The sequence below is a fragment of the Desmodus rotundus genome, chromosome 13, assembly GCF_022682495.2.
Source record: "Desmodus rotundus isolate HL8 chromosome 13, HLdesRot8A.1, whole genome shotgun sequence".
NCBI lineage: Eukaryota > Metazoa > Chordata > Mammalia > Chiroptera > Phyllostomidae > Desmodus > Desmodus rotundus.
The window spans coordinates 12430523-12456532 of record NC_071399.1 but is presented as its reverse complement, the minus strand read 5'-3'; the positions used below and the strand labels follow the sequence as shown (position 1 = coordinate 12456532).

The 26010-nt window shown below is 39.7% G+C and overlaps 1 protein-coding gene across 3 annotated transcripts in view; it reads left to right on the top strand.

Annotated features, from left to right (window-relative positions):
• Positions 1-6373: 6373 nt before the first annotated feature.
• The window catches only part of MICU3 (mitochondrial calcium uptake family member 3), a 72418-nt gene continuing 52781 nt past the window's right edge, over positions 6374-26010 (top strand). For all 3 annotated transcript variants that reach the window (XM_053916458.2, XM_053916457.2, XM_053916456.2), the window contains exon 1: positions 6374-6798. In XM_053916458.2, coding sequence (XP_053772433.1) covers positions 6409-6798 — 390 coding nt within the window. In that variant the 5' untranslated portion in view covers positions 6374-6408. The remainder of the gene's footprint in view (positions 6799-26010) is intronic.

The following is a 26010-nucleotide window of genomic DNA, read 5'->3' as shown; positions in this document are numbered from 1 at the left end:
CTCTATTATTGTGAAGAAAGAACTTCTACTCATGGTAAATTCACATGGATTCTTAGTCATTTTATAAAAACAAATATTTGAATTTCATTCAAAAAATATGTAAGTTTTTACTGTAAAACAGGTACTGTCTGTGTTTAAAAAGCAAAACACCATCTCTATCTTCCTGCCACTTAGTCTAGTTGGTGGATACAAACAAGTAAAAGAGAACATTGTAGTGGTGATGCTACCATGGGGAAGTTCAAAGTCGTTGACGGGAAGCAGGTCGCAGGGTACACTGACTACGTTGGAATGGTGTGAGCATTTTGGAAGGAGTTCCATTTAAACAGAGCCCTGAGAGGGAGCGCCAGGGAAAAGAGGGAAGCAACAGCTGGGTCAGCAAATAGCTCCCGGGAGGCACCGTCCATTCAGTGTCCTCTTCTCTGTGACACAGGCCTCAGGCTCGATGATCTCTATGGGCCCGTTCAACTGAACATTTTAAAATGTTCTATCTGAATTTCCAGGTGAAATTTAATTGGAAAATAGAATTCAGCAACTTTACTCTATAAACTAATTGCACAAACCTCTGTCTTCAAATTATTTAAATGCTCCTTCCCTTAAAATCAGAGCTTCAATGAAGATAAAGAAGGTTCTAATTATGACACTCTAATATTGATATTTTGTCAAAATAAATATGCAAAGAAGATATTGGTATATGCATGAACTTCCAGTGTCTGAAATTACGGAAATGCTATATAATTTTTAATTTTTGACTGTTAACATAATCGACTCACAGCATATGTTAAACTGTGTTTCAAAGACAGTTGGTTTGGTTTTTTTTTAACAATTTCACATAAAAGGCCAAATAAATTTCAATATAAAGCCAAGTAGTGGTCAGTTATCACCTTTAAGACCTCTGTCCCAAAGTTCTAGCTACACACCTCTGCCTAGTGTCCTCTTCTAGTTGAATGTCATATCAGTCCTTCAAAATTATCAGAGAAAGATTGTACAAAAGTTTAATTTCCACCTGCAGACTGGAAATAAGAACAAAAGCACACCATGTTCTGAAATTCATTTCTCATTTGTTTCTGTTTTTAAAAGACTTAAAATAATGAATTACTCTATTTAATGTGTAGCTCCTCCTTCTCATTTGGTTTATTTTCCGTCTGAGAAAGCACCTGGTTTGGATAATGATCTTGAGTTTCATATATTAGTTTCATCATTGTTTGATGTTCTTCTTTATTTAAAAATCACTTTAGGGACAAACTCTTCACAGGCACATGTGTGTTTAATTAATAAGTCCATGTAATATTTTTAGCCAGAGCCAAGAGTTCAGTGATTAATTCTAGATGTAGAACTCAAGCCTCCAGTACATAGATTTTGACCACAGCATATGCCCTGAAACAAATATTACACCCAACAAAATCCTGATCAAATATGGTTTCGTTGTATAATACTGCCAGGGTGAAGGCACCGACTTCCTTATTCTGGAGTAATTTGTTCAAGGAGACCCATGCACCTGCATGATGACGTTAGAGTAGCTCATTTAGTGCTTTTTTTATAAAGCCTTATCATCACTGAAAGGTTCACTTCATTCCCCTTGATGTGGTGGTCTGAGGTTTCCAGGTTCCTGAACAGAAGATTTGAGACAATCCTGAAAAAAATTGCAATCACTTCCAAAGTGCATGAGTTTTGATATGCTCCAGTTGCCAAAGAATTTATGAAAACCCATACTTTCAGCCTTTTAACTTTTACATAAATCTCTAGTGTTTGAGGCAAACTGATTTATTTTGACAGAAAAGATACTGCATAGTATTCTAAATCACTTGATTACTGCATTGCCTCAAGAATGACTACCTTTCTGTGCACAAAATATAAATTTTAACTGTAATAAATGTAAGTATTATTTAGATGTATTATACCATTGTATTGTAAATTTGAAATAATATATTTTAATCAAACTTAAAAATCAACGTTAGCATAAAGCAACACCTAATGACCTGGCAATATCACGCGAGAGCTGGGCCCTAGTGGTTATGAGCTGGGAATGCACAGCATTTTAAGTGGCTAGCTGTAGGCTCAGCTGGAGTCTGCACCTGGCTCTGCATAGTCAGTGATTTCTGTTCATGCCTGAGATGATTTTTTTTAACCCTAAGTCTTTGGAAACACAAATATAGTTATTTAAAAAGAGTAAAAGTAATTTCATAGAGATATCTGTATATAGGTTGGTTGAAACCAAGTAACCACCCCAGGAAGGGAAGGGAGGTTATTAAACCCCTTCTTGACTAAAAGATAGGTAAATTTTTGCCATTTGTGGCTAAAGATTTTTTTTGACCATTGCCACTAAGGACGTCCTCCCTTCCCCACTCCCATACACACAGAAAAAAACTTTAAAAGGTTTAAAATTTTTCAGGCCAAGCTATTACTAACTAAATTCTTCTGTAGTTTTGCGATGTAAACACAACATGTTCACATGCATATTACAGAAACATTTAAATATTTTTAATTTATCTCTTCCTGCAGTTATTTGCACTGTCTTCTCTCATTGAAGAGTGGCAAAAATAAAACATAAACATAAACTCTGGTGGTTCTATAATGCAGCTCAGTCCAAACTGATAGCCTGCCCTTAGCTCTTAGCAGACATATTCACCCACCAAGGCACTTTTTCCTATGAATTCTGGCCTGACATGAGAATTTTGCTCAGTGTTCTGGGTAACCAATACCAACCAATTGGAGCTGGCGAGAAGTGGATCTGGTTTGCCGTCCTGCTAAGCTCCTGCATGTACGTACACTGACCTACCTTATGTTCTGCTTGATTTCTCTAACGGCTCCCTCTTGGTGCCGAGCTTTCCATCTGTTCTGAAGCCTGCCCTTCTGTTTGGTTGTCTGCCCTTAAAGCAATTTCCCATCCAACACCTGACAATCTGGGGTTACAGCCAGAGACAAGGGTATATACTGGTCTACGAGGCCTTACTACCAGATACCTACTGGGTCTATCCATATGGACATTTCACAGGAGAAAGTACTAAAAGTCAAAGAAGGTAACATACTAGGTGGTTGCTTAAAATACCAAGTTATTTTTGGTTTTTCCTTAGTAAATAAGGAAAATAGCTAATGAGCATCGTCTTAAGGGTTTTCTGGCACCAAAAGACTTTTGTTAAGATGCTCCTTGCTTACATCTCTTTAGGTTATATCAAGATTATGTGCCTTTTCCATGAGTTTCCAAGTCTTCAATTTTTTGCTCATATCTCAACTCTTCACAAATTCTGTACATGTCTCCTAAGTTGTATAGCTCATAATGGAGCAATTACTCTAGTAAATAACACATTAGTATAAGAGCATTAGGAAGAAAATCTATTTTTCTATTTTATATAAGTTCTTTATTGAAATATAACATACACTAAAAGGATATACAAATAGTAAGTGGACAGCTCTATGAATTCTCCCAGAGTGAATACATATGTCTAATGGGCACCTAGATCAAGAAACAAAACTGAACAGAGCTCCGAAACCCCTTTTTCTCCCTCTTCCAGTCACCCTCTACCCAAGGAAACCACTATACTTCTGAATATAAGCATACATGTGAATGTGGGTTTGATACTATAAATAGAACAAAACAATTGGTTCTTTCGTGTTCATCTTCTTTGACTCAACTTTCTGCTTGTGAACGTACATCACATGATTGCATGTAGTTGCGCTTCAGTAATTTTCATTGCTGTATAGTATTCAACTATGTAAATGTACCAAATGTTAAGAAAAGACATCCGGGCCACTGTAGATGCACAAGTGAATACTTTCTAGTTTGGGGCCAATTACAAATGTTTGGTGTGCATAAAGCAATCATTGTTGATGAGTATTTCACCTAGGAGTGAAATTGATGGTGATAGGGCATGCTTATGTTCAACTCCTGCAGTTACATTTTTAGAAAGATGATTTGTTTTGCTACTGTAGTGCCATTCTTGCATGATACATGATTATTGTATTACCCTGAGGCTATTCTCCAGGAGAAAACAACTTTTAATGAGCATAGGTGCTTGAATCACTATTGGCATGAAAAAAGGCTATGACAATTGAGAAAGGGCTCACTTATTTTTAGACAGGAGGATTTTCTAGTAGCAAGTCTGAGTTGCTATTCCTTGTTTCCCAAATAGGATAAGAAGTTCCTGCCACTAAATGGAGGGTGAAGACATGCACAAGAATTAAACAGTGAGACGCTGTCGGTAAAAGCCCTGGAAATTATATAAAATCAGGAATGGTTTAATTCAGAGTGGGTAGTTGTGATTGTCAAAAAGATTGTTGCTGGTCTTGAAGTCGGATAGATAAATGTGCACAACTGGCAACTTGCTTGTTATTACCAGCGAGATATGTAAGGACAAAAAGGGAGCTGTCAAGGTCAAGTCACTGACCTTTGGCCATGGATCACGCTGGAATTCCTCAGAGGACCATGAGAACTGGGTGGAAGCCTATTGCTTTAAGGCTCTAAGTCCAGCAGGATCACACCGAATTATAATATGTATAAGGTTGGTTTCAAATAGCAAAATCACAAAATTTGTTCCTGACTCAACCCTTCTCCATGACCACACTCTGTGTAATCTTTCCTTGCCAACGCCTCCATTTCTCCTTCTGGCCTTCCATTTGCACTGGTTACATTTCCAGATGCGCTGCTGGGTTTACCGTCTCCTGTAGTGTCTGATGGGCTTCTCCATATTTGTCATCTCCTGATTGGCCACTTATATCTTGCCCCCCCCACACACACAATAATAAAAAATTCCCTTCTTCATTTAATAGGCTCTACTGTGTGCCAGGAATTGGGCTAAATGCTAAAGAGCTCCGACTCCTTGGAGCTTAGACACAGCCCAGTTAAACTGAGGGAGAAGGGCAGGGTGCAAACCACTGTCAATCTGTCTTTGGGAGTGAGAGGCAGTCAAAAGAGAAAACAGACGACCCTCAGTGCCTTGAGTGAGTTGCTTTCCATAGCACTGGATTCTGGGTATTGAGTTTCAGACTCCTAGTGTCTAATACTCTGAAGAGATCAAGAAAAGGCCGTGACTGCACAGAACACACCTTCCCCACCAGTTTTTCCTTTGATTTTGCGAATTGTCCCCTAAGGCATTCAGCCCTGAAAATGAGGACAGTATTTATAACAATTTTCCTGAAAAAAAAAAGGGGGGGGGGCTTGCTGCAGCCTTGCTCTCTGGCTGGTAGCCTCCCTCTGTCAGAATTAAGTGGACCAGGGGGTAGGGGCCTCACGTGTCCTGATGTAGGGTATCAGATATAAATGCTTATCTTTCAACTTGTCAAGAAGCGCATTTTGTTCATATGTTATAGAGGTTTTTCTGTATATCACTTTTAGTGTCTTCAAGAAAGAAAAATTCCATGAACCTCTATTAAAACGAGAAGTGACTAAGGTGTGTCTGATAGCTTCCTATAGGCAAGTGGTAAGTGAGGAATGAGCAGGATCTGGCCTACAAAACCTCATTTTGTTTGCTTCTGCAAAACCCTGGTCTTCACACTAATTGCCAGATCCCATCGACCTCATCCCCTGGGGACTGCAGCTCCGCTGAGACTCCTGGGTTTATTGTCCGCACCCCTAGACCCAGAATATTTTAGGGGCTCCAGGCACCACTCCCCAAAGCTAGCGTAACTGTTACCAAAACTGGCGCAGGGGTGGAAAATGGTAACAATGTTATAAGCGCTTTTTCCTAAAAGTGATACCGACCGTGTATCAAACAACTACAGTAGTAACAAAAGTAAAGACGACACAATACACATTGATTCATTTTCTACTGAAACCACAGCAGCTTCCCTCCACTATTAAGGGTAACTTTCATGACAGTTCTGATTGGTTGAATTAAGTGACCGCAGGTATGGTTTTTTGTTTTGTTTTGTTTTAGTATTAACGGTAACTAAACCTAGCACTCGCTTTCTTCCATCAAAAGTCCAGAAGCTTTCATCCTATAGTCAAAACACCCCTCGACTTAATTTGCCATTTTTATGACTTGAGCCAACTTTTTATACCTCATTTTTTGTTGGACTCTTCAAGATACAATTGCAAATTATTCGCGACCATGTGTCACAACCTCAGGAGGACCGTTAGGTGACTTGACTTTCCTAGAGGGGCCCCCGACACCCCCGCGCACCCGGTCCGGCGGCGACGCCCCGCGCGCGCTCGCAGGTGTCGCCAAGGGCGGGCGCAGTTATTCCTGCCTGCGGGGCTGGACTGGGGGTGCGGGGCGAGGTAGCCGCCGCCTTCCCCTCCAGGCTCTCGGTGGCCAAAGACCCGACCTCCCTGACAGCGGCCCCCGGGGGACCGGGCCACGCGTCCGCCGGGGTCGCCCGGGCTCCAGCGCGAACCCCCGCGCACCGACTTCTCGCGAGGTTTCCCCGCCCCCTCGCCCGCCCCTGCGGGCTCCGGTGCAGGCTGCGCCCGCGATGGCTGCACTGAGGAGGCTCTTCTGGCCGCCGCCTCGGCTCCCGCCTTCCCCCGCCCCTCACCACCCCGTCCCCGGGCCCTGGGGCCGCCCTGTGGGGACCGCCGCGGGCCCCCCGGGCCGGCCCCTCTCCTGCCGCGAGGAGGAGGAGGGGGCTGTGGCTGGGGCGGCGTGGAGGCGGCGGCGGCGCTGGGGGGAGCTGAGCATCGCGGCGGCGGCCGGCGGGGGTCTGGTCGGCCTCGTGTGCTACCAGCTGTACGGGGACCCCAGGCCCGACTCCACGCGGGCGCCGACCCCCGGGCGCCCCTCCGAGAGCGCGGACGCCGAGCTGGAGGACGCGCCCCGCGGACGGGGGCTGCTTCCCATCCCGGTCGCCGCTGCCAAGGAGACGGTAGGTGCGCGTGCGCGCGCGGGTCCGACCCGCAGGTGACGTCGGGTGGAGGGGGTGGGGGGCCAGGTGTTGGCGCCACCTGAGTGCGGGGCTGGACGGGGCGACCACCGCGCGCGGGGCGACTGAGGCCGTGAGCCCCCGTGACAGTGGAGGCTGTCGCAGTGTGAGCCCTGCGGCCGCAGGCAGGGACCCCTGTGCCCGAGACCGAGACCGAGAGCGAGACCCAGGCCGGGCGGCCCCCGGTGTGTGTGCGCGTGCTCACCCAGGTGCTGGGCCAACAGAGGATGCTGTCATGGTGTTTGAGAGCCTGGAAGGTCGCTGCAGCTACCACTGTCAACGGGCAGCCCAGACCAGGACCAAGCAAGACGAAAACCCAAGGAAGATGTCAAGGGCATGGCAGGCAGAAAGTGGAGGGCTGCGTTTGTTGCGGGAAGGAACTCCCGAGCTGAGCGGGGCGGGAGCAGATGGTCCAGGAGGCCCAGTGCAGTGCGGGGGTGTCGGGTCCCCAAAGACGTTATAACTGTGTGGCCTCCGTAGTGATACAGGTCAGAAAGAATGAAGGTATCAGATTGGAAAAGAAAAGGAAAAAAAATGTTCAAAAAGATTATATCCCACCCACCCCCAAAGGAGGATCTCTTAAGTAAGAGACCAGTGAGAAGATGGATAGGACAGCAAAAAGTAGGAAACGGAATGAGGCTAACTGCTACAGGGGAAGTTCCCATGAAAGCGTTCAAGTATCATTATGTACTTAACACAAAGTAAACATGCGTATAAATACTGCAACAGTGAGTCCAGAGGAACGATGTTTTTGTTACAGCAATATATTTAATAACCCTGTAAATGACTGGGGAAATCGCCTAGGGACATTTTCCTTCCAAGACTAGAGGAGTGTGAAAGGTTAGAGGACAATAATTTAGGAAAAAAGGCAACTATTCTATTTTTAACTTTAATGAAATTTCTATATGCTTTGTTTGTTGCCCAGATGGACAGTGGTGATGTGATGCTGTGGGTGCCTCATTTCTTTGGGTGGAGGTTGTCGATGCATTTAGGTCAGGGAATCTACTTCATGGACCTCCCAGCAGCAAATTACATTAAGTACTTTTCTACAATGAATACTTAAAATCCTAGCAAATGCCTTCAACCTTCGTGCGCCCAACCCTCGCACACATACATGCATACATACATTAAACATGTGGCCCAACTGACCAAGACGGAACTTTTAATCAACCACAGTTGATCTGGGAACAGAATAGGAACATAGGAAACAAGCAAATAAGAGTGTTTTATTTTCTTCTTTTTTAAAACTAATTTTACTTTTAAAGTTGAGAGAGACAGTCTCACGCAGTTTTTAAACGACACCCTCAGAATGCCAGGACTCCGGTTCTACCATTTACTGGTTGTATCCGAACTTAACCTCTCCTGTTAAAAAATGCCTGTTTCCTCACCTGTAAAAGGAGATTGGTAGTGTCTTCCTTGTAGAGTTAGGAGAATTAAATGAGATAATGGTACCCTGGCATGTAGTGAGCACTAAATCAATTTGTTTTACTTTTTGTTTCATTCATTTATGTACTTACGATCGATTCACTTACATTATTATTGCTTATTTATGAAAATACCTGTACATAGTTTTAGAAGTCAACTAATATTCAAGTCCCATGTCTTACCTTCTCCAAGTTTCCAATTATACATTCTGATCATTATTTCTTTTGTATTTGAACTTTTCTTCCTCTGAAAACTTCTCTTTATTATCTTCTCTTTAAGAGGTAATCTGAAAGGGGTAATCTCAAAAGAGATAATCTTCTCTTTATCCCTGGTGTTTGAAAACTTCACAATGATGGGCATTGGTGGGGGCATTTTTTCATTTATTGTGCTAGGCACTTGAGGGCCCTTTCATTATGAAAATTCATGACTGAAAGTTCTGTCTACTTTTCTTGTGTTATTTCTTTGAAAATTTTCTCTTCTCCTTTTTCTCTGTTTTCTTTCTCTGAAACCTCCTTTAGTCTGGTCACATCTTCCGACAGACCCTAATCTAGTTCTGATCTTTCTTATATCCCAGCTACTTTATCTTTCTGTTGGCTTGTTTCTATGGGAGATACCTTTATCTTCAGAGACTTTCTCTTCTAACCTTTCTATTGAATGTTTTATCGCAGTTATCCTAACTTTTTAAATTCAAAGAGCTATTCTGTGTTCTCTGCTGTTCCTGTGTTACAACATTCTATTTTGTTTTACAGCTACTACATTTTTCTTTTTACTATAAGTATATGACTTATAGTTGTGCTTTTAAATTGCCTTCTGCTCCATGCATTGTGTTGTTTCTTCCAAAACGGCTTTGAACGTTTTTTGTTTGATTTTCCGTGCTTTTATTTTCCTTTTGGAGGTTTCTCCCACACATCTGCGGTTGTTGCCTACCTCTATTTGAGACCACTCAAAAGCTCTTTGTACACAGGAGTGTGGCTTTTTGTGTGTGTGTGATCTGGGCTTTTCCTGAGAGTAGCATCCAAATTTCAGTATTTTATAAATCTTTTTCTCTGTTGTCCTTGAGCTGCTCCCAAGAAGGAGAGGAGGGAGGCACCGCCATCTGCCTGGAGGCACTCATGTGCGTGTGTGTGTGTGTGTGTGTGTGTGTGTGTGTGTGTGTGAGGACACGTGTTGGGGGAGGACCCAGTGACGTGTTGCACTTACATATTGTTTTCTGATCCTGTTTGCAGCCCCACAGCTTTCTCTGCCAGCTCAGCTCCTTGTGTTCCGAAGGCCTTCTCCTCTCTGAGGTCTGTCGCCCAAATTAGCTCACCTCCGTTTGGTGCCCTTCACAGTACCTGGGTTGTGTCTGTGCTCCCTCGGTCGATTATCACCCCCCTGTCTCTTCAGGTTTATAAGAATTTGATGAATTCTCTTCAGTGTTTTGGTCTCCTCTCCTTTTCTCTTTCTTAGTTCTTGTATGTTCATACATTAAAAAAAAAAAATCCATTGCGATTTTAATGTGGTTTTGGGAGGAAGAGGTTGAGAGAAACTCATAAGGTCAATCTGCCATTTTTCAGACATATTTTAAACCTGTGTTGCCACTTCATTTGTTAGGCTTATTTGATTTTCCTGAAGTGGTAGAAATGATTTCTTTTGATGTTTAAAACTATAACGAAGAACCCTTGATTGATTAAACCTCTTTTAAGTAAGCAGCACATCATACTGAACGCCGCCTAGCAAAAACACTGACCTGCGTGTTCCTGACCGAGCTAGCCGGTGGCGGTGTGCCGCACCAACCTGCGCACGGGCTGTTGCCCTCGCCTGGGAGGTCCTGGTTTCACAGACATCGCCTGTGATCTTCCAGAGGCCTTCCCGACACTGTCGTATGTATACGTCCAGGCGATGACGTTTTGCAATTATCTGGTAATTGTCCGTCTTCTCTGCTTGTCTTAGCCCTTTAGGGAGAGGTATTGTGTTGGTTTTGACCACCCGTACGTCGTCATTGCCTGGTCTTGATAAATATTGTCAAATCAATGAGCTTACACTAAATAGTTGTATGGGACATGCACATTGAAAGGGCACAACAACATTCTGTGAAAATTAATAGTTCAGTATTTTGTTTAGCTGACATAGTTATTTATAGCATTAGAATTGGGAAAACTTCACTTAAGGTCAAAATTCCAGGCTTTGGGAAACCAAATCACGTGACACTGTGTTTATTTTAATTGTGCAAGTTTGGCTTGCCAGTTTTTTTTCCGGCAAACATGACCTTGAACGTTATTAATATTATAAGGAAATGTTGAAAAGATTCTGTTTAGAACTTTACAGTTTTAGTCTTAAAGTATTATTTTTATTAGTGGAAAAAATTTTTGTTCTGTAACTGCCTTTTTGTTTCAGGTCCCGAATTAATCTACTAGATTGCTTAACACACTTTAATCCACTATTTTACTTATTATATAGACCACATGATATATTTTATGATTTGTTCATCTAAAGAAGCTTTTAGCAACTTAATTTAGTTTTACTCTCAAGTGGAAAACAGAATAATATTTGTATTTCTTTTGCATATGTCTGTAATACTTGCCAATAATCATGCATTTTTAAGCTTCTTTCACTTTATATCTTTCCCAGCCTCTTTTTTAAGGTAGCACGTTTTGCAACATGAGGTTGTGCTTATTCTTTGCAGAATATTGCAGAATATGCCAGATGTGTAAATATAGAAAAGCCCTGATTTTTTATAGGGTGAGGGAAGTGACATAGATGTGGGACTGAAGACAGGCTAATTCTGTGTAGAATGGCATTGTTGTACAAGAAACTGAACTAGGTGATCCCCTTTTTTGGTTTTCTGAATCACTCTCTGACAAACAAATCCACCAGATTCTACCTGCGTTCCAACCGGTGGCCTGACCAAGTTGTAGATTCACAACAATCCGAGTGTAGATTTTTGTCTAAGTAAATCACAGGATAAAATTTGGATGAATTTGGAAATAATATTCCTCTTTCTGGTTATACAAACCCAGGAATTATAGAAATGCATGCATTTCTGGGTTACAATGAAAGCTAGCCATAGCATTTTATGGATATCTTCAGGTTCACAGAAGGAATCTGGAAATGAAACTGTTACGACCATGAACTTAAATTTTAAAAAATTCTCATCTGTAATTCTCTTCCAAGACTTAGAAATGGTCAGTCAAATAAGGCGTAGTAATCAGTTTGAATGAAGGTATATAACAGGTTCCACCCCCCACTTGGTCTATGTAATTTCCACATTAAAAAAACAAGTAAAAACACTGAATTGCATTTTGAATTGGAATTCAGGTAATAGTATTTGGGTTTAATATGACTTCCGAATTGATTGTCATGTTCTCACATAAAATTCTGTTTATATAATTTTGGGCTGGACTGTTTATGAATACTAAGTGTAGTGGCACTGTTATTAATTGAACATGTAATTTATCTTTAATAATTTTTGAAAATGAATGCCACTTTTAACTTAATGATTAAAGAAGACATTTTGGGATTATTAAAACAATTATATTAACCCTAAATTTATGAAGCTTCTTTGAGGGAGATTTCATTTATCCCCCTTTAGCACATAAGCTTTGTATCTCATAGATTTTATTTATTTATTTTTGTTTTATATATTTTTTTATTTTATAAACATTTTTTAATTGTTGTTCAAGTATAGTATTCTGCCTTTTCCCCCCACCCCTCCCTACCACCCCAGCCCTCCCCACCTACCTCCCCTGTTTCCACCCCCCCTTGTTATTGTCCATGTGTCCTTTATAATTGTTCCTGCAAACCCTTCACCCTTTTCCCCTATTATCCCCTTCCCTCTCCCCTCTGGTCACTGTCAGCCTGTTCTCAATTTCAGTGTCTTTGGTTATATTTTGCTTGCTTACTTGTTTTGTTGATTAGGTTCCTGTTAAAGGTTAGATCATATGGTGTTTGTCTTTTACTGCCTGGGTTATTTTGCTTAGCATAATGCTTTCCAGTTCCACCCATGCTGTCCCAAAGGGTTGGAGCTCCTTCTTTCTGCTGCATAGAATTCCATTGTGTAAATGTATCATAGCTTTTTGATCCACTCATTTACTGATGGGCACTTGGGTTGCTTCCAGCACTTGGCTATTGTAAATTGTGCTCCTATGAACATTGGGGTGCATAGGTTCTTTTGGATTGGTGTTTCAGGGCTCTTAGAGTATAATCCTAGCAGTGGAATTGCTGGGTCAAAAGGCAGTTCCACTTTTAGTTTTCTGAGGAAATTCCATACTGTTTTCCATAGTGGCTGCACCAGTCTGCATTCCCACCCACAGTGCACTAGGGTTCCCTTTTCTCCACAACCTCACCAGTGCTTGTTTGTTGATTTGTTTATGATACCATTCTCACTGGTGTGAAGTGGTACCTCATTATGGTTTTGATTTGCATCTCTCTAATGGCTAGTGATGCTGAGCATCTTTTCATATGTCTCTGTGCTGTCTGTATGTCCTCCTTGGAGAAGTGTCTATTCAAGTCCTTTGCCCATTTTTTAATTGGGTTGCTTGTCTTCTTGGAGTGGAGCTCTGTGAGTCCTTTATATATTTTGGAGATCAAACCCTTGCCTTACGTATCATTGGCAAATATGTTTTCCCATATGGTTGGTTCTCTTTTCATTTTAATACTGTTTTCTTTAGCCATGCAGAGCTTTTTATTTTGATGAGGTCCCATTTGTTTATTCTTTCCTTTATGTCCCTTGCTCTAGGGGACATATCAGTGAAAGTATTACTGCGTGAAATATCTGAGATTTTCCAGCCTATGTTCTCCTCTAGGTGTATATCATAGATTTTAATAAATTCTTTTTTAATGACAAAATGAATGAATTCTATGTCCAGAAATAAATTGTAATATTTTTATTATTATGGTTCTTTAGCAATCTTGCTTTTACAAAGTTATCTCATCCGTACTTTACTAGGGAAGTAGCAGTGTAGCAGTGAGAAGTTGCTGGATTGGAAAGAGATTTGGGAGGTGGGATCAATAGGATTGTTATTGATTAGATTTCAGGGATGAGGGAGATGGAAGAGTCTAGGATGATATTCAAATTTTCGTCTTGAGCTGCTGGGTGGATCGTGCAGCAGCTCACTGAGACTGGGTCCTCAGACGATGAAGTGGGAGGCAGCAGTCACGGGTGATGATTTTTCAGCTTGCACAATGGATCAAGGTGTCTTTTGTCCGAAAGCTGAAGTGAATTCCAGGTGGATACATGGGTCAGAAGCTCAGAAGAGAAATCTGTACTATAGGAATAGACTTGGGAAGACGTCAAGTGTTAAAAGTCATAGAATGGATGACATTGTTGAGAATATGTAAAACAACAAGAGAAGGTCGCCTAAGGAGAGAGCCCTGGCCAGCATCAGTGATTTAAAAGACCAACAGAGCAATGGGCGTCTGTAGAAAGCTGTGAGGGTGAAAGAAAGAAAGGTTCAAGAAAGCCGGGAGAGTCATGGAAGCCAACCAAAGTCAGTGCATTAAATGTGAAGTAGTCAGTTACAGTGGCCCCTGCCAGAGGAGAGGAACTAAAGTAAGAAATATAAACTGCTGAGTTTAGCAATAACGAGGCCATGCTGATCTTGGTGAGATCTTGGAAGTGATGATCAGATAGTGGGATAAGTTGAGAGTAAAGAAAAGAAAAAATGAGGCAAACAAGATGAGGTGACACCCTTTCATGAATTTGGCCATGAAGGGGAGGAGAGAGGGCTCCAGCTTAAGGGACATAGAACTGATTCCTTTCTCCCTCCCTCCCTCCCTTCCTCCCTTCCTTTCTTCCTTCCTTCCAGATGAAAGACCCTCACATATGTTTAAATGCTAAAAGAATGAAGAGGAACACTAAACCCAAAGGAAAGAGGATTATTTATTTGTCAAGGACCCTGGTGGAGATGGGAGATGAAAGTGAAAGCACAGGGAAGAGGTTAATTTTAGATAATGGGAGCCATGCCATTTTCAGCAGAGTTGGAGGAAGGATGGGAGGAACCAGACAGTGTACATGCTTATTGGTAAATAGTTGAAGGAGTTCTTGCCTGGTGGCTTTTATTTGCTCTGTGAACTAGAGAGAAGATAATAGAAATTTGTGGAGATTTAAGGGAGAGTGGAGGATTGACATAGCTATTAAAAAATTTAAAAACCATGAAATCTTTTAATTTGCTTCTAGTTTTATATTTTCCAGATTAAATATGAGTTTTTAAATGATAAAGTGAATTGTTAGCTTGCTCATAAAATGTAATTTGTTAATGAATATTTTTACATGGTCACAACTTTTGCTGTTCAAATTTTTGTTTATATTATCCCTCTTTTTGAGATGTGTAAACCTTGGTAATATGATCCAATTAGTACTTTTTTTTACCCATGATGTAATATTTAACTTATACAGGAAATACACCAGACTTAACTACAGATTTTATTTTTTTGTTAAAACTTGATAGGCAAGTTTAAACTGGAGAACGTTAGTTCTTACTGATCTTCTGTAACTGTTGTGCCTAACACTGAGAATTTGAGTAATTTTATTTTGTGTTGTATAAACACTTTTGTGTTGGAGAAAAATGTATTTTAAAAAATCAAACAAGTTCTCTTTATGGCGTTATTTATCTAGCATGTGAGACAATGCCTAGTCATTCGTGTACTACACAGAATTTTCTAAATATACTACTTTTTCACCTTCCACTTTCTGTAACCCTTACTCCTTTATTTTCTCATGTGTTGATAGGTTATATAAGCTAAGTAAAATGTGGAACTTTAGAGCTATCATTTAATTGACTAGCATCATGAATGTTTGCTCATTAAAGAATTGGTTTTTTCCAAATTGGAAAGTAGAATACACGTTTTCTGCTTTTTTCTCCATTCACTAAATTGCCTTTTAACCATTTTAATTATCAACTCTACCCTCAGAATTTAGACATAGGAAGTGTATATAAAAGAATTTCATGTAATTCTATTTTTTTCTGCTTTCTGATAAGAATGACATTTATCCAATTGATACTGAAGTATAGGTAAAATATTTGAATTATCTCTTTCTCTGGAAGGAATATAATGTATTGTCCAAACTGCTTGCAACAATTCAAAGTTAATATTTTCTAATAGGCTTCACGTCATATCAGAAAGGCTCTCATAGATTACGTCCAGCTTAAGTAGCTCCAGCCTGGTACTTCTATTCAAATAGGATCACTTCAACTTCTTACAACCACTTCAAAGTTATTCTTACTGATCTAATGATGGAACATGATTTGCAATTCTCTATAACGATACAAGCGCATTTATGCCTTGTCCCCAGGAGGTTAGGAAAGGTTTTGAGCTATCGCTGCTATCAAGGTCATGATGGGACCCTCAGGACAACAGGAGTCAGCTTTTGGACTAGGGTTCATGGCGAATGGAGACCAGTGTGACTCGAATCTTTACTATTCAATCTTGGTTGTCACATGGCTTCCTCTAGACTGTTTCCTGTCCACGAAAGTGGTCACAGCAGGATTGTATGCCCTCCTAGTGTGAATACAGTCTGAGCACCCATTCGGTCCAGCACTGTGCAGATGTGCTAACACATGCGCCTGTCACGTTCTCTTCTGGTCTGTCGCCCTGCTGAGTCCCTGGTCATTGTAAAACTCAGGGAGGAGTTTGATTCAAGTCTTCTGTAACACAGACTTAATCGAAGTCAAGCACCCTGTTTAGGGAGTAAGGTTGAAGTCTGTACTTCATACTTGGATCAGTATTCTAAATATTATCAGTAAAAGTACAAATACTGGGTGCTATTATGAACTCTTTATCAGAAATATTACACATGTATGTCACTAAGCAGTTAAAATCTAGAATTCATCCTGAATTATCGTAGTAGTTACTTGTTAATTTTTATAGAACGGTAGGGAGCAGGCCAACTTCTTCAAGTACTGCCCTTCGCTGGCAAATTACAGGACAGCACTTTGTGTCTTTGGTGCTCTGCTCGCACCGCATGCCCAGCAGGATTTGGAACATGGCTGAAGCCATAAATTGGGCTGAACATTGCTCTTCAGTGGAATGATGGAAATTAGAAGGATATGGAGAAGTGAGCCAGCGAAGAATTTTCTGAACGTCAGACACGTAAGAGCGGAAGTTACTCAGGTAGTAGGGGTGTGTGGTTTGACTACAGGCTGATAAAGAAGTTCTTCAGGGGTGTTTTGGTGGTGTGTTTGATTCAGGATGTGTTCTTTTAGGATCTACAGGGGAAGTGGCATTCCTAAATGTACTCTGTGATACAAGTATCTGGAGTTATGCTTTACTAGCTGTAGGAGAGCAGAGTGGCTCCCTGGGGAGTTTACTTCCTTTGGAAAAAACGAGGTACTGGGGCACAGAGGATGAGAGTTACCTAACCTGGAATAATTGGCAAAGACACTGTGGCGTACCTGCTGATTCTTCACAGCACTGCATCCTAGTCCAAAAGCAACTGTGATCTTCATGTACAGGTTCAGCTTACGCTTGGGAAAATACATATCTCCCTCCCTTTCCTTTCCATCACGCCCTCCCTCTGCACTGATCTCCTTGCCCACATCTACTTACAACTGCCCTCTGCAGCAGCTTTGAACTCAGGGATTAACGTCATTGTGGAAATAACGTAGTGAAATAGGGTGCAATAAAGAGAAGTTGGTTCAGGGTCAGGAGAAATGGGTCCAAATAATGACTTTGCCTTTCTTACCTTTGCCCTGTGTAGCTGAGTCAGCACCTTTTAATTGGCCTTCCAGGAAGTCTCAAATTAAAGAAAACACAAACCCACTTTAATTTACATGTCACTGACCAAAACTCAGTCAGTTGGCCCACTCTAACTGCAACAGACCTTCAGAAATGTAACCTGTATACCGTGTGCTATTGTGCCCAGCTAAAAATCAGGTTTCTCTTTCTAAGAAAACACTAGGTAACAGGTAATAGGTTATCTATCAGTCTTTTGTTAGGTTTACAGTATAGTATATTGGGAAAATGGCTTTTAAATGAAATGAAAATGCTTATAAATAAATTATGGAATGCCCATTTAATAAAATCAATTGTTTTGAGTTCTGGTTTTAGCAATACAGCATACTATATAATCTGTCATAAAAATATTTTAAACATTTGTTTAAATACTGTATAGTAAATATTTTTTATTTTTTATTTATAATATTTTTTCCATTATCATTTATTCCCCTTATACTTCCCAACCCCTGCAATCACCACACTATTGTCTAATACTTATAGTAAATTAAGGAAAATTGTCAAAGGCAAAATAAAGAGGAAATTAATGGTACAACAGTGTGAGCTGTAGCTTACTTGAGGGGAGTGATAGGTCATTACTCATGGAATTCTGGGGAATTGGATTTTAATGCCTATGTGGGGACTGGAGACAAGACCTTCGGAAGTTGGAACTGAGACCCCACCTTCGTAAAGCCAGAGCCCACATCAAAAGAATGGGCTAGAAAGAAAACATCCACCCATTAAAAGTTGATGACAAGGAAATCTGAAGGTATCTGACTGGGCTCTAAGGAGAAAGAAGAGACTCTCCTGAAAGCGTGTAAGCATGGTCCCACACTGCCTCACATAGATTCAGAGCTAGAACTTGGGGAACCCAAGCAGAGAAAGAGCTGACGTTGCTGGCAGAATGGAACGCAAGGCTTCTTTAGAAAGAAAGGCCCTGAGCACTGGCCATAAGTAATTTCTGCAGATAAGACCTATGAGAGTATACGTTCATAATCCAAAGTATAAAGTTCCATGAAAAAGAGTTAGTAAACTGATTAAATTCCTAGCAACTTAATAATAGGATAATTTGGTTGCACCTACAAATTAAATGTATAAAAAAACATTAAATACATAATGAAAAAGAATAGGTAGACTATAAAAAAATTAAATAGAACTTACAGAAATATTAAATATGCTAATTGGAGGTTGGAGAGGTTAGGCAGGATATAAGATGTAACTGCAGAGGCAATTAGTAATCTGGAAGATACTTTTGAGGAAACTACAGAGAATATAATATAAGAAATGGCAGATATTAAGGAAGAGTTTATGAGACGTGGAAAATAGACTGAGAGGGTCTAAAATTCTTCTATTAGAGGGTCCAGACTAGGAGAATAGAAAGCATGAGAGAGGCAATATACTAAGCAGTAATGGCTGAACATTTCTCAGAGAGGAACAAAGACATTAGTCCTCCGATTTGGGAAATATAAACAGTCCTGAGCAGGATTAATAAAAATAAATCTGTATTTATTCAGATTATTGTGAAACTGTCAAATCAAAGACAGGGCGGATTCCCTTAAAGGAACAGCTGTTGGCCTGACTGAAGACTAATCTGTGGTCACGGATAGAAGGCAGAAGATAGCAGACTGTACTTCCAAATGCTGAGAGAAGACCAACGTAGGTCTCTGTCCCGAGGTAAATTATAATTCAGGAGCAAGGACAAAATAAATTTCTTTTCATAAGCTGGAGAGAGTTTACCAGCCTCAGGTCATCATTAAAAGAACTGTCAAAGAGTGAACTATGAAGACTATCAGGAAGAAATGAACATAAAATGAAGGGTGAAATTCAAGAAGCAATGGTGAATGAGGAAATTGGTAAAAATGGAATAGTTTTTAAACAGTGCCCATATATTACAACAATATTATTGTTTTGAAAGGAGTTAAAATAAGGAGGTTCTCAAATGTTGAACAACAGTGATATGCAAGACAGTAGGGCTTGGGTGGAGTTGAAATGCTGTGAGGGAGACAAAAATGTGTGTCTGCTTCGTAACATAATAGTCCGAGTGCATTAGAGTTTTAAATGTGGTAAGTGAAACTTTAAGATACTTAGAGGAATATATATGAAAATAAAATTTTGAACCTAAAAGGGGGATTTTCAAAACAACACAAAAGCACAATCTAGAATGGAAACATTGCTACATTTCACTTTATTACAACAAAAATATCTAATAAAACACAAAGAAGTCTTGGAATGGAAAAAGATACTTATACATTATAGCACTTGTAAGGAATAAATATCTAGAATATATCATGATGATCTACAAATCAATAAGAAAAAAGACAATATAGTAGAAAAATGGACAAAGGGTCTAAACAGGCAATTCAAAAGAAATATATTGAAAAGACCAATAAAAAGATGCTCAACCTGACTAATTATAGGGAAATACTATTGTAACCACAGTAAAGCACCATTTCTTACTAATTGGATTGGTAAATTTATAAATAATAATAATATGGGCAAGGATATGGAATAACAAAAATTCTTATATTCTTGGGGTAGGGGTACAAGTCTGTAGAAAATAGATGGGCATTGTGTGTTACATTGAAGGTTCTTGTGCCACATCACTCTGAAACTCTATCCGGGTATATCCCCTTGAGAGACCGAACCGTGTGCTCGTGTAACAGGCCTTTCATATGTCCTCGATGCCTCGGTCCCTCATCCCACTCACGCTATGCGAAGTGCTGTGTTCCCCTGTGCCTGCAGCACACCTCGCCTTGCCCTATCTCCAGCAAGTGACCTCTCTTTTGAATTTGATAGTAGATTTATAATGTGTGAAACCCAGATGACATCATCAAAGAAGTAATTACAGATTAAAGTAAGAGAAGAGGTTCAAGGACTGGCCACAGGGCCCTGTGTAGATGAGAAATACCAGCAGTAGTACGGAAAAGGAACTGCCAGAGGAGTAGGACGAAAATCAGCAAAGCGTGGCCTTGGAAACCGAGAGAAATTATTTCAAGGAGAAGAGAGTTATCAACAGTGTCAGATGCTGTGAGATGAAAACTGAGAATTGACCTTTGGATTTAGAAACAAGGAGGTCATGGATGACCTTGACAAGCAGCTGGAGTGGAGTGGTAGAGAGGAGAACCTGCTGAAGTAGAGGAAATCAGAGACAGGAAATGTGGGCAGCTCTCTCCAGTAGCCTTGTAAAGAGCAGGAGAGAAATGGTGTGAAACCCCTATCATGTAAGCTACTGTTACAATACAGTGGACACTTTAAAATCATAAATGATCAGTTACTCCTTTTTTCTATTTCACTACTTTCTTTTTCTATTTGATCTCAACCAGGAAAATACTATCAGCTGAACTTCAGCCACCTGTATTTCCACATAGAAGCCTTTACAAAGCACCAGGACATTTCACCTACAATACTTTGGGATTTTCCCACACTGGGAATTTGATATTTAACCTTTCGACCACCCAACAAGCAAAGAAAATGTTACTCCTTTTATCTTCATAGAAGCTTTTAAATAAGCCTGAAGCCATTTGACGAAGTCAAGTGTAATACTTCCATGAACATCTTGTTGGCTAGAGTAAAAAATAGATCTCATGTGCATCTCTCTTATAAGATTTTTGCCTACAAAATAAAAATTCTTTTTAGGGTTTTAGAAAATGTTGGTACAGTTGCCAACATCTGGGTGTAAAATTCTAAACTTCCTGCATGTAATCATGTATAACTTCATTTTTATTTAAAAAATTAGTATTGATTTAATATAAAACAAATGTTTTTAAAAATAAACTAGCAAGGATGAGTAATCGAAATAATTTTTGTTAATACAAATGGTGTTTATTTTTCCTTCTTCCATTTTTCATTTTCACATCTCTGCTTCTTGGCTGCTAAGAGGTAATGCATTATGCAGTGTTCAGATAATTGATACAATTGTTTCAAGTTACCTCTTTAGGGTATTATCAGCTTGTAGGAATCAGTTTCTCTAATCATCAAGTCCCGAATCCTTTATCTGGCATTTAATCCTGCCTCCCTGGGAAAACCAGACCTTACCACCGAGTGAGTTTTCACACTGCAGGGCTGAAGTAACCTGACACTGCCCTTTGGCAGTGAACCTCGGCTTTCTGTTATTCTTGGGAAGGATAATGATTCACTCTGTTGCCTCACGGGCCTGGTTTCACTACCGTAAGAAGCGACATCTAAGTACTAGTTACAGAAGTCTTGAGTTTGGAAATTCCAGAGAATGTGATTTCATTGAAACATATTTTTACTTCTTTTGGAAAGATGAGATAATTTTTAAAATGTAACTTTTATCATTTCTACCACTTCTTAAGCCATTGATCTAGCACGGTTTAGAGGATCTACAACATATCTGAAATTGATCCTTACCTGTTTTTAAAACTAAATGTGTGTGATACTTTACAGCTGCATTTAAAATTTTTATCTCCATGAAATTCTCCATTTTTATAAGTAGGAAAACTGAGGTTAAAGAATTATAATGTAGCATGTAGAGCTTTCTGGAGCTAAAAAGGAGTCTCGAAACATTTGTGTAGCAAGCTTGAAAAGAATGTTAAGTAATTCCCATAAAATAATTTCCTAGAAGGTATAAAATGTAATTTCCTAGAAGGAGTAAAATGAAAAGGCAAATTTAAATTCTCTTCTACCTCTAGACTTCTGCGATTTCATTTTCCTGCTGTGTGACCTTGCATTTCCAGTGAATATGATTTATGTGCCAGCTCTTAGACCCATGCTTCAGTAGTTTTCAATAGCAGTTTTACAAGATATTTTTGATATGAAAAATTCCATTTCCTCCATGAAATTTGCCACATCTGAAAATATTGCCATAATACCTTACCTTAAACTTAGGATGTCTGTATTTTCCTATCCTGTGAAACACCATAAAAATGTTAACATATCTAGTTAGCATATGCCCACATGAAGCCCGGAAATCATCATTGTATTACATTTAATAAGTAATATTTCTCAAAAATCACACCATCTGTAGTTTCATTATTTTGAAGTTTGATGATGCTTTATTTTCAGGGTGAATTTTACTGTATTTATGAAAGAAATGAACTTGTTAGAATTTAAAACTTAAGTTTATGCCCTGGCTGGTGTGGATCAGTGGATTGAATGCCCACCTGAGAACCAAGGGTTCGCAGGTTTGATTCCCCGTCAGGGCACATGCCTGGGTTGTGGGCCAGGTCCCCAGTGGGGGCTGTGCAAGAGGTAACCACACATTGATGTTTCCCTTTCTTTCTCCCTCCTTTCCCCTCTCTCTATAAATCAATCAATCAATCAATCAATCTAAAAAAATAACCTTAAGTTTATATATATGAATTTTGGGGTAATTTTATATATTATTTGTTACTTAAATTTTAGAGTTTTTAGTTATTTTATTTGGATATTTTAAATATAGTAATGTCACCAAATTTAATTTAGGAATAACTCGGTTTTAAATCAAGTTAAAAAATGTGAAGGTCATCATCATTTTACCTATAGATAGTTCAATTCTGTTTTTGTAATTTCGACTATTGGGCAGTAATTACGTTAACCTCCCGTGGAGACTGTGGGCAGGTCCGTGAGGCAGAGCACAGTCTGTTCACACCTGGCATCTCTCGATATTCAAGGATGGAGGACCAGACCCGGTGTTCCTTAATCTCACTACACCGTTTTGTGAAAAGGCTGGAGTTACAGAAGCATTTTGCCAAATTTGGAAAAACGAAGCTGGGAAAGTGCAACTGCAGATGTTAAATTTCAAGTGAATAGTGGCTGTGTTTACGACTTTGGAAAGAAACACAATATGCAGAGGAAGAAGTGTGTGGAAGTGTCCATCGAAGTGAATCACAGTAGTTCAGTTTTGCCTAAAAAATTAATGAGGGTGATTTAGATGTCTTATTTCCCAAGAGGCTACAGATGTGGTTTGTTTTGGAAGTGTATCTCTCCAAATCTTTGTAAAACGTGCTATATAAAATTGTAATGTTTTCCTCCCTGGTCCTTTATATTCCATCAGTCCTTGATGTTGTCATCAAAAGTGGGTGTGACAGAAACTGTTGACCATAGTCTCTTCTCTTCCCCCATAATAGTTAGGCCTGTGGGTGCCCTGTTCTTTGTTTTCCGTTATCCCTTGCACTTAAGTATGGCCACGTGACTAAGTTCTTTTCAATTGAAGGGAAGGAGAAGTGATTTGTACCATTTCTAGGCCTGGACTGTAAAAGCTTCTCACATGCACTTCCTCCATGCTACCCCCGCCCCCACCCTCACCCCCACCAGGTGGCAGTTATCATCACCCTGTATCTCTGAATGACTGTGTGAAACAAAGCTCCCTGATTCCGACACCCCCCCCCCCCCCCCCCAGCCCCAGACCCAGCAGGTCCGCTCTGGACCTTTATGAGAGAAAAATGAACCTACTTCTGTTGTGTTTGAGCCATTACATTTGAGGAATTTAGTGTAACCTATCTAACACAGTAGATAGAGGAAGGATTAATTGGTGAGGGCCTTGAGTATTGAGAAGGGAAATAACTGTTTTAAATTTTTGTATTCAAATTTTTTTATTCAGTATTGTCAGCATACAGTATTATATTCGTTTCAATTGTACAACCTAGTGATTCAATACCATTATAGACAATGCCTTACAGTGGGACAGCCACACTAAGTCTAGTAACCATCCGTCACCACGCAACGTCATCCCAGGGTTGTTATTGACTGTGACCCCTTCACCTCCAGTACATCAGGAATTTCCCACACTGGGAATTTATGTTTAACCTTTCGACCACCCAGCAAGCAAAGAAAATGTTACTCCTTTTATCTTCATAGAAGCTTTTAAATAAGTCTGAAGCCATTTGAGAAAGCGAAGAATAATACATCCATGAACATCTTTTTGGTTAGAGTAATAATAGATATGAAAAGAATCTCATGTACATCTCTTAAGATTTTTGCCCACAAAATATAAAATAAAAATCCTTTTTAATGTTTTATAAAATGTTGGTACAGTTGCCAATACCAGCTCCTTACCCACCTCTCCTTTGGCGGCCGTCCGTTGGTTCTCTGCTTCCATGAGTCTGTTTTGTTTTCTTTGTTCATTTGTTCATTTGTTCTTTGAGGTTATACATATAAATGTAGTTATGTGGTATTTGTCCTTCTCTGACTTATTTCACTTAGCATAATACCCTCTAGGTCGATCCATATTGTCACAAATGGCAGAATTTCATTATTTTTATTGCTGATTAATAATTCATTTTATATATATACATAAATATATACATGTATTTATATGCATCACATCTTTATCCATTCATTTAGTGATGGAGGAAAATGATTGTTTTTTTAAAAAAAAATTTAAAGATTTTATTTATTTATTTTTAGAGAGAAGGGAAGGGAGGGAGAGAAACATCAATGTGTGGTTGCCTCTCACATGCTCCCTACAGGAGACCTGGCTCGCAACCCAGGCATGTGCGGGAATCGAACCAGCAACCCTTTGGTTTGCAGGCTGGCACTCAATCCACTGAGCCACACCAGCCAGGGCCTTGATGAAAGTGGATTAACTTTGTCAGCAGGACTGATCTCCTGTATTCTGCTATTATGAGAGTTCAGCTGACCACCCACCTGTAGGTTCAACCTCACTGTAGACACTAAGACCAACAGGAAAATATATGGAGCTTCATATTAATGGACCACTGTTGACATTGTTAATGTAACCAATCTATGATTTAGCCCCAGTCAATGGATTCCTATCATATACCCCAGGGATTTTGGCAGTATCCAATGGACTACACTTCTTCTTCCTGGACTCGGATTCCTCTTGAATTGATCTACTCATCTCTTCTTTGAACAACGGATTTCAGCCAGTTTGCCTGCTTCTGGAAGCTCTGTGTATCACCTGTATCCCTAGCTGAGATCCACAGTCTGAATCTTGTACTTGGTTCAGGTAGTACCAAATAAATCATACGCTACATCTCCTATACCTTTTGTTCTAGTTCTTGCGCTCTCCACTGCTGTCCCTCCTGCAATCTCCCATGTAGCCAAAAGGGTAAACTCCCAAATTTGAGACTCCTTCAAATCACATTTGTGTTTGTCTATTTCTCCAACAATAACCAAGGACCTTCTTATATGTTGTAAGTCCCAGTCTTCATTCAAATTTGGAAAGCTGTATTCTACTCTTTCTGGCTTTCTCTAATTCATATGCTTATAAAATTCTCACCAGTTTGCTGTGCATTTGTTTTTGTTATTCCTGTAGTCAAAGGTTAGAAGAATTTGTGAATTTCATTAATGTTTTTGGAAAGATATTATAGAAGCAAAAATTACTCTTTATTGTAGAAAACAATTGGTAATGTATAACTGGAAGAAGCCAGCTGAAATAAAATGTAGCTAGTAACATTGTAATTACTTAAAATTCGAAGTACATAGAGCTCTTTTTTAAAATCTAAATAAGAAAAAAGGAAAAATCAAAATCCAGTTTTTGTATGTTGCAATCACTTGGGAGGAGTGCCTGAGAATTGAGGGCCAAATTTCAAGACTTAAGCCACAAGTTACTTTTGCCTACATTCCTGCTTAAGAAGAGATTCATTTTACTAGAATTTTTACTCTATTAGCATAATAAACAGACAAACTGAGAAATAAAACCTATAAGCTTTATTACAACAGTTTACCTTAAACAACTGCCAACATTAATTTTGAAGATTTGTTTAAACAACTTTAAAAGAGATACACGTAAGTTGTGTGGTCTCTTTCTCACTAAAGCTTTAGACTCTCCCTGATTCTCTCTTTCTAAATTCCTAACTTGGAATCAGAAGCCTCTCCTCTGGTTGTCCTTAACTGCCACCTGATCCAGGCTCAGTATCTCTTTAGCTCTTTGTTACACAGTTGCCAATTTTTTTCAGCCATAAGCATTCATTTAGCCATGCAATAAACATTTACTAAGCCTGTTAGATATGCCAGGCACTTTTAATCACTGGTTAAGTTCTTAGAACGTAAAAAATATTGCCCCTGTCAAGGAATTAATGGTTAATTGGCAGGGCAGATATGTAAACAGGTAAAAATACAACCCAATTTGGAAAT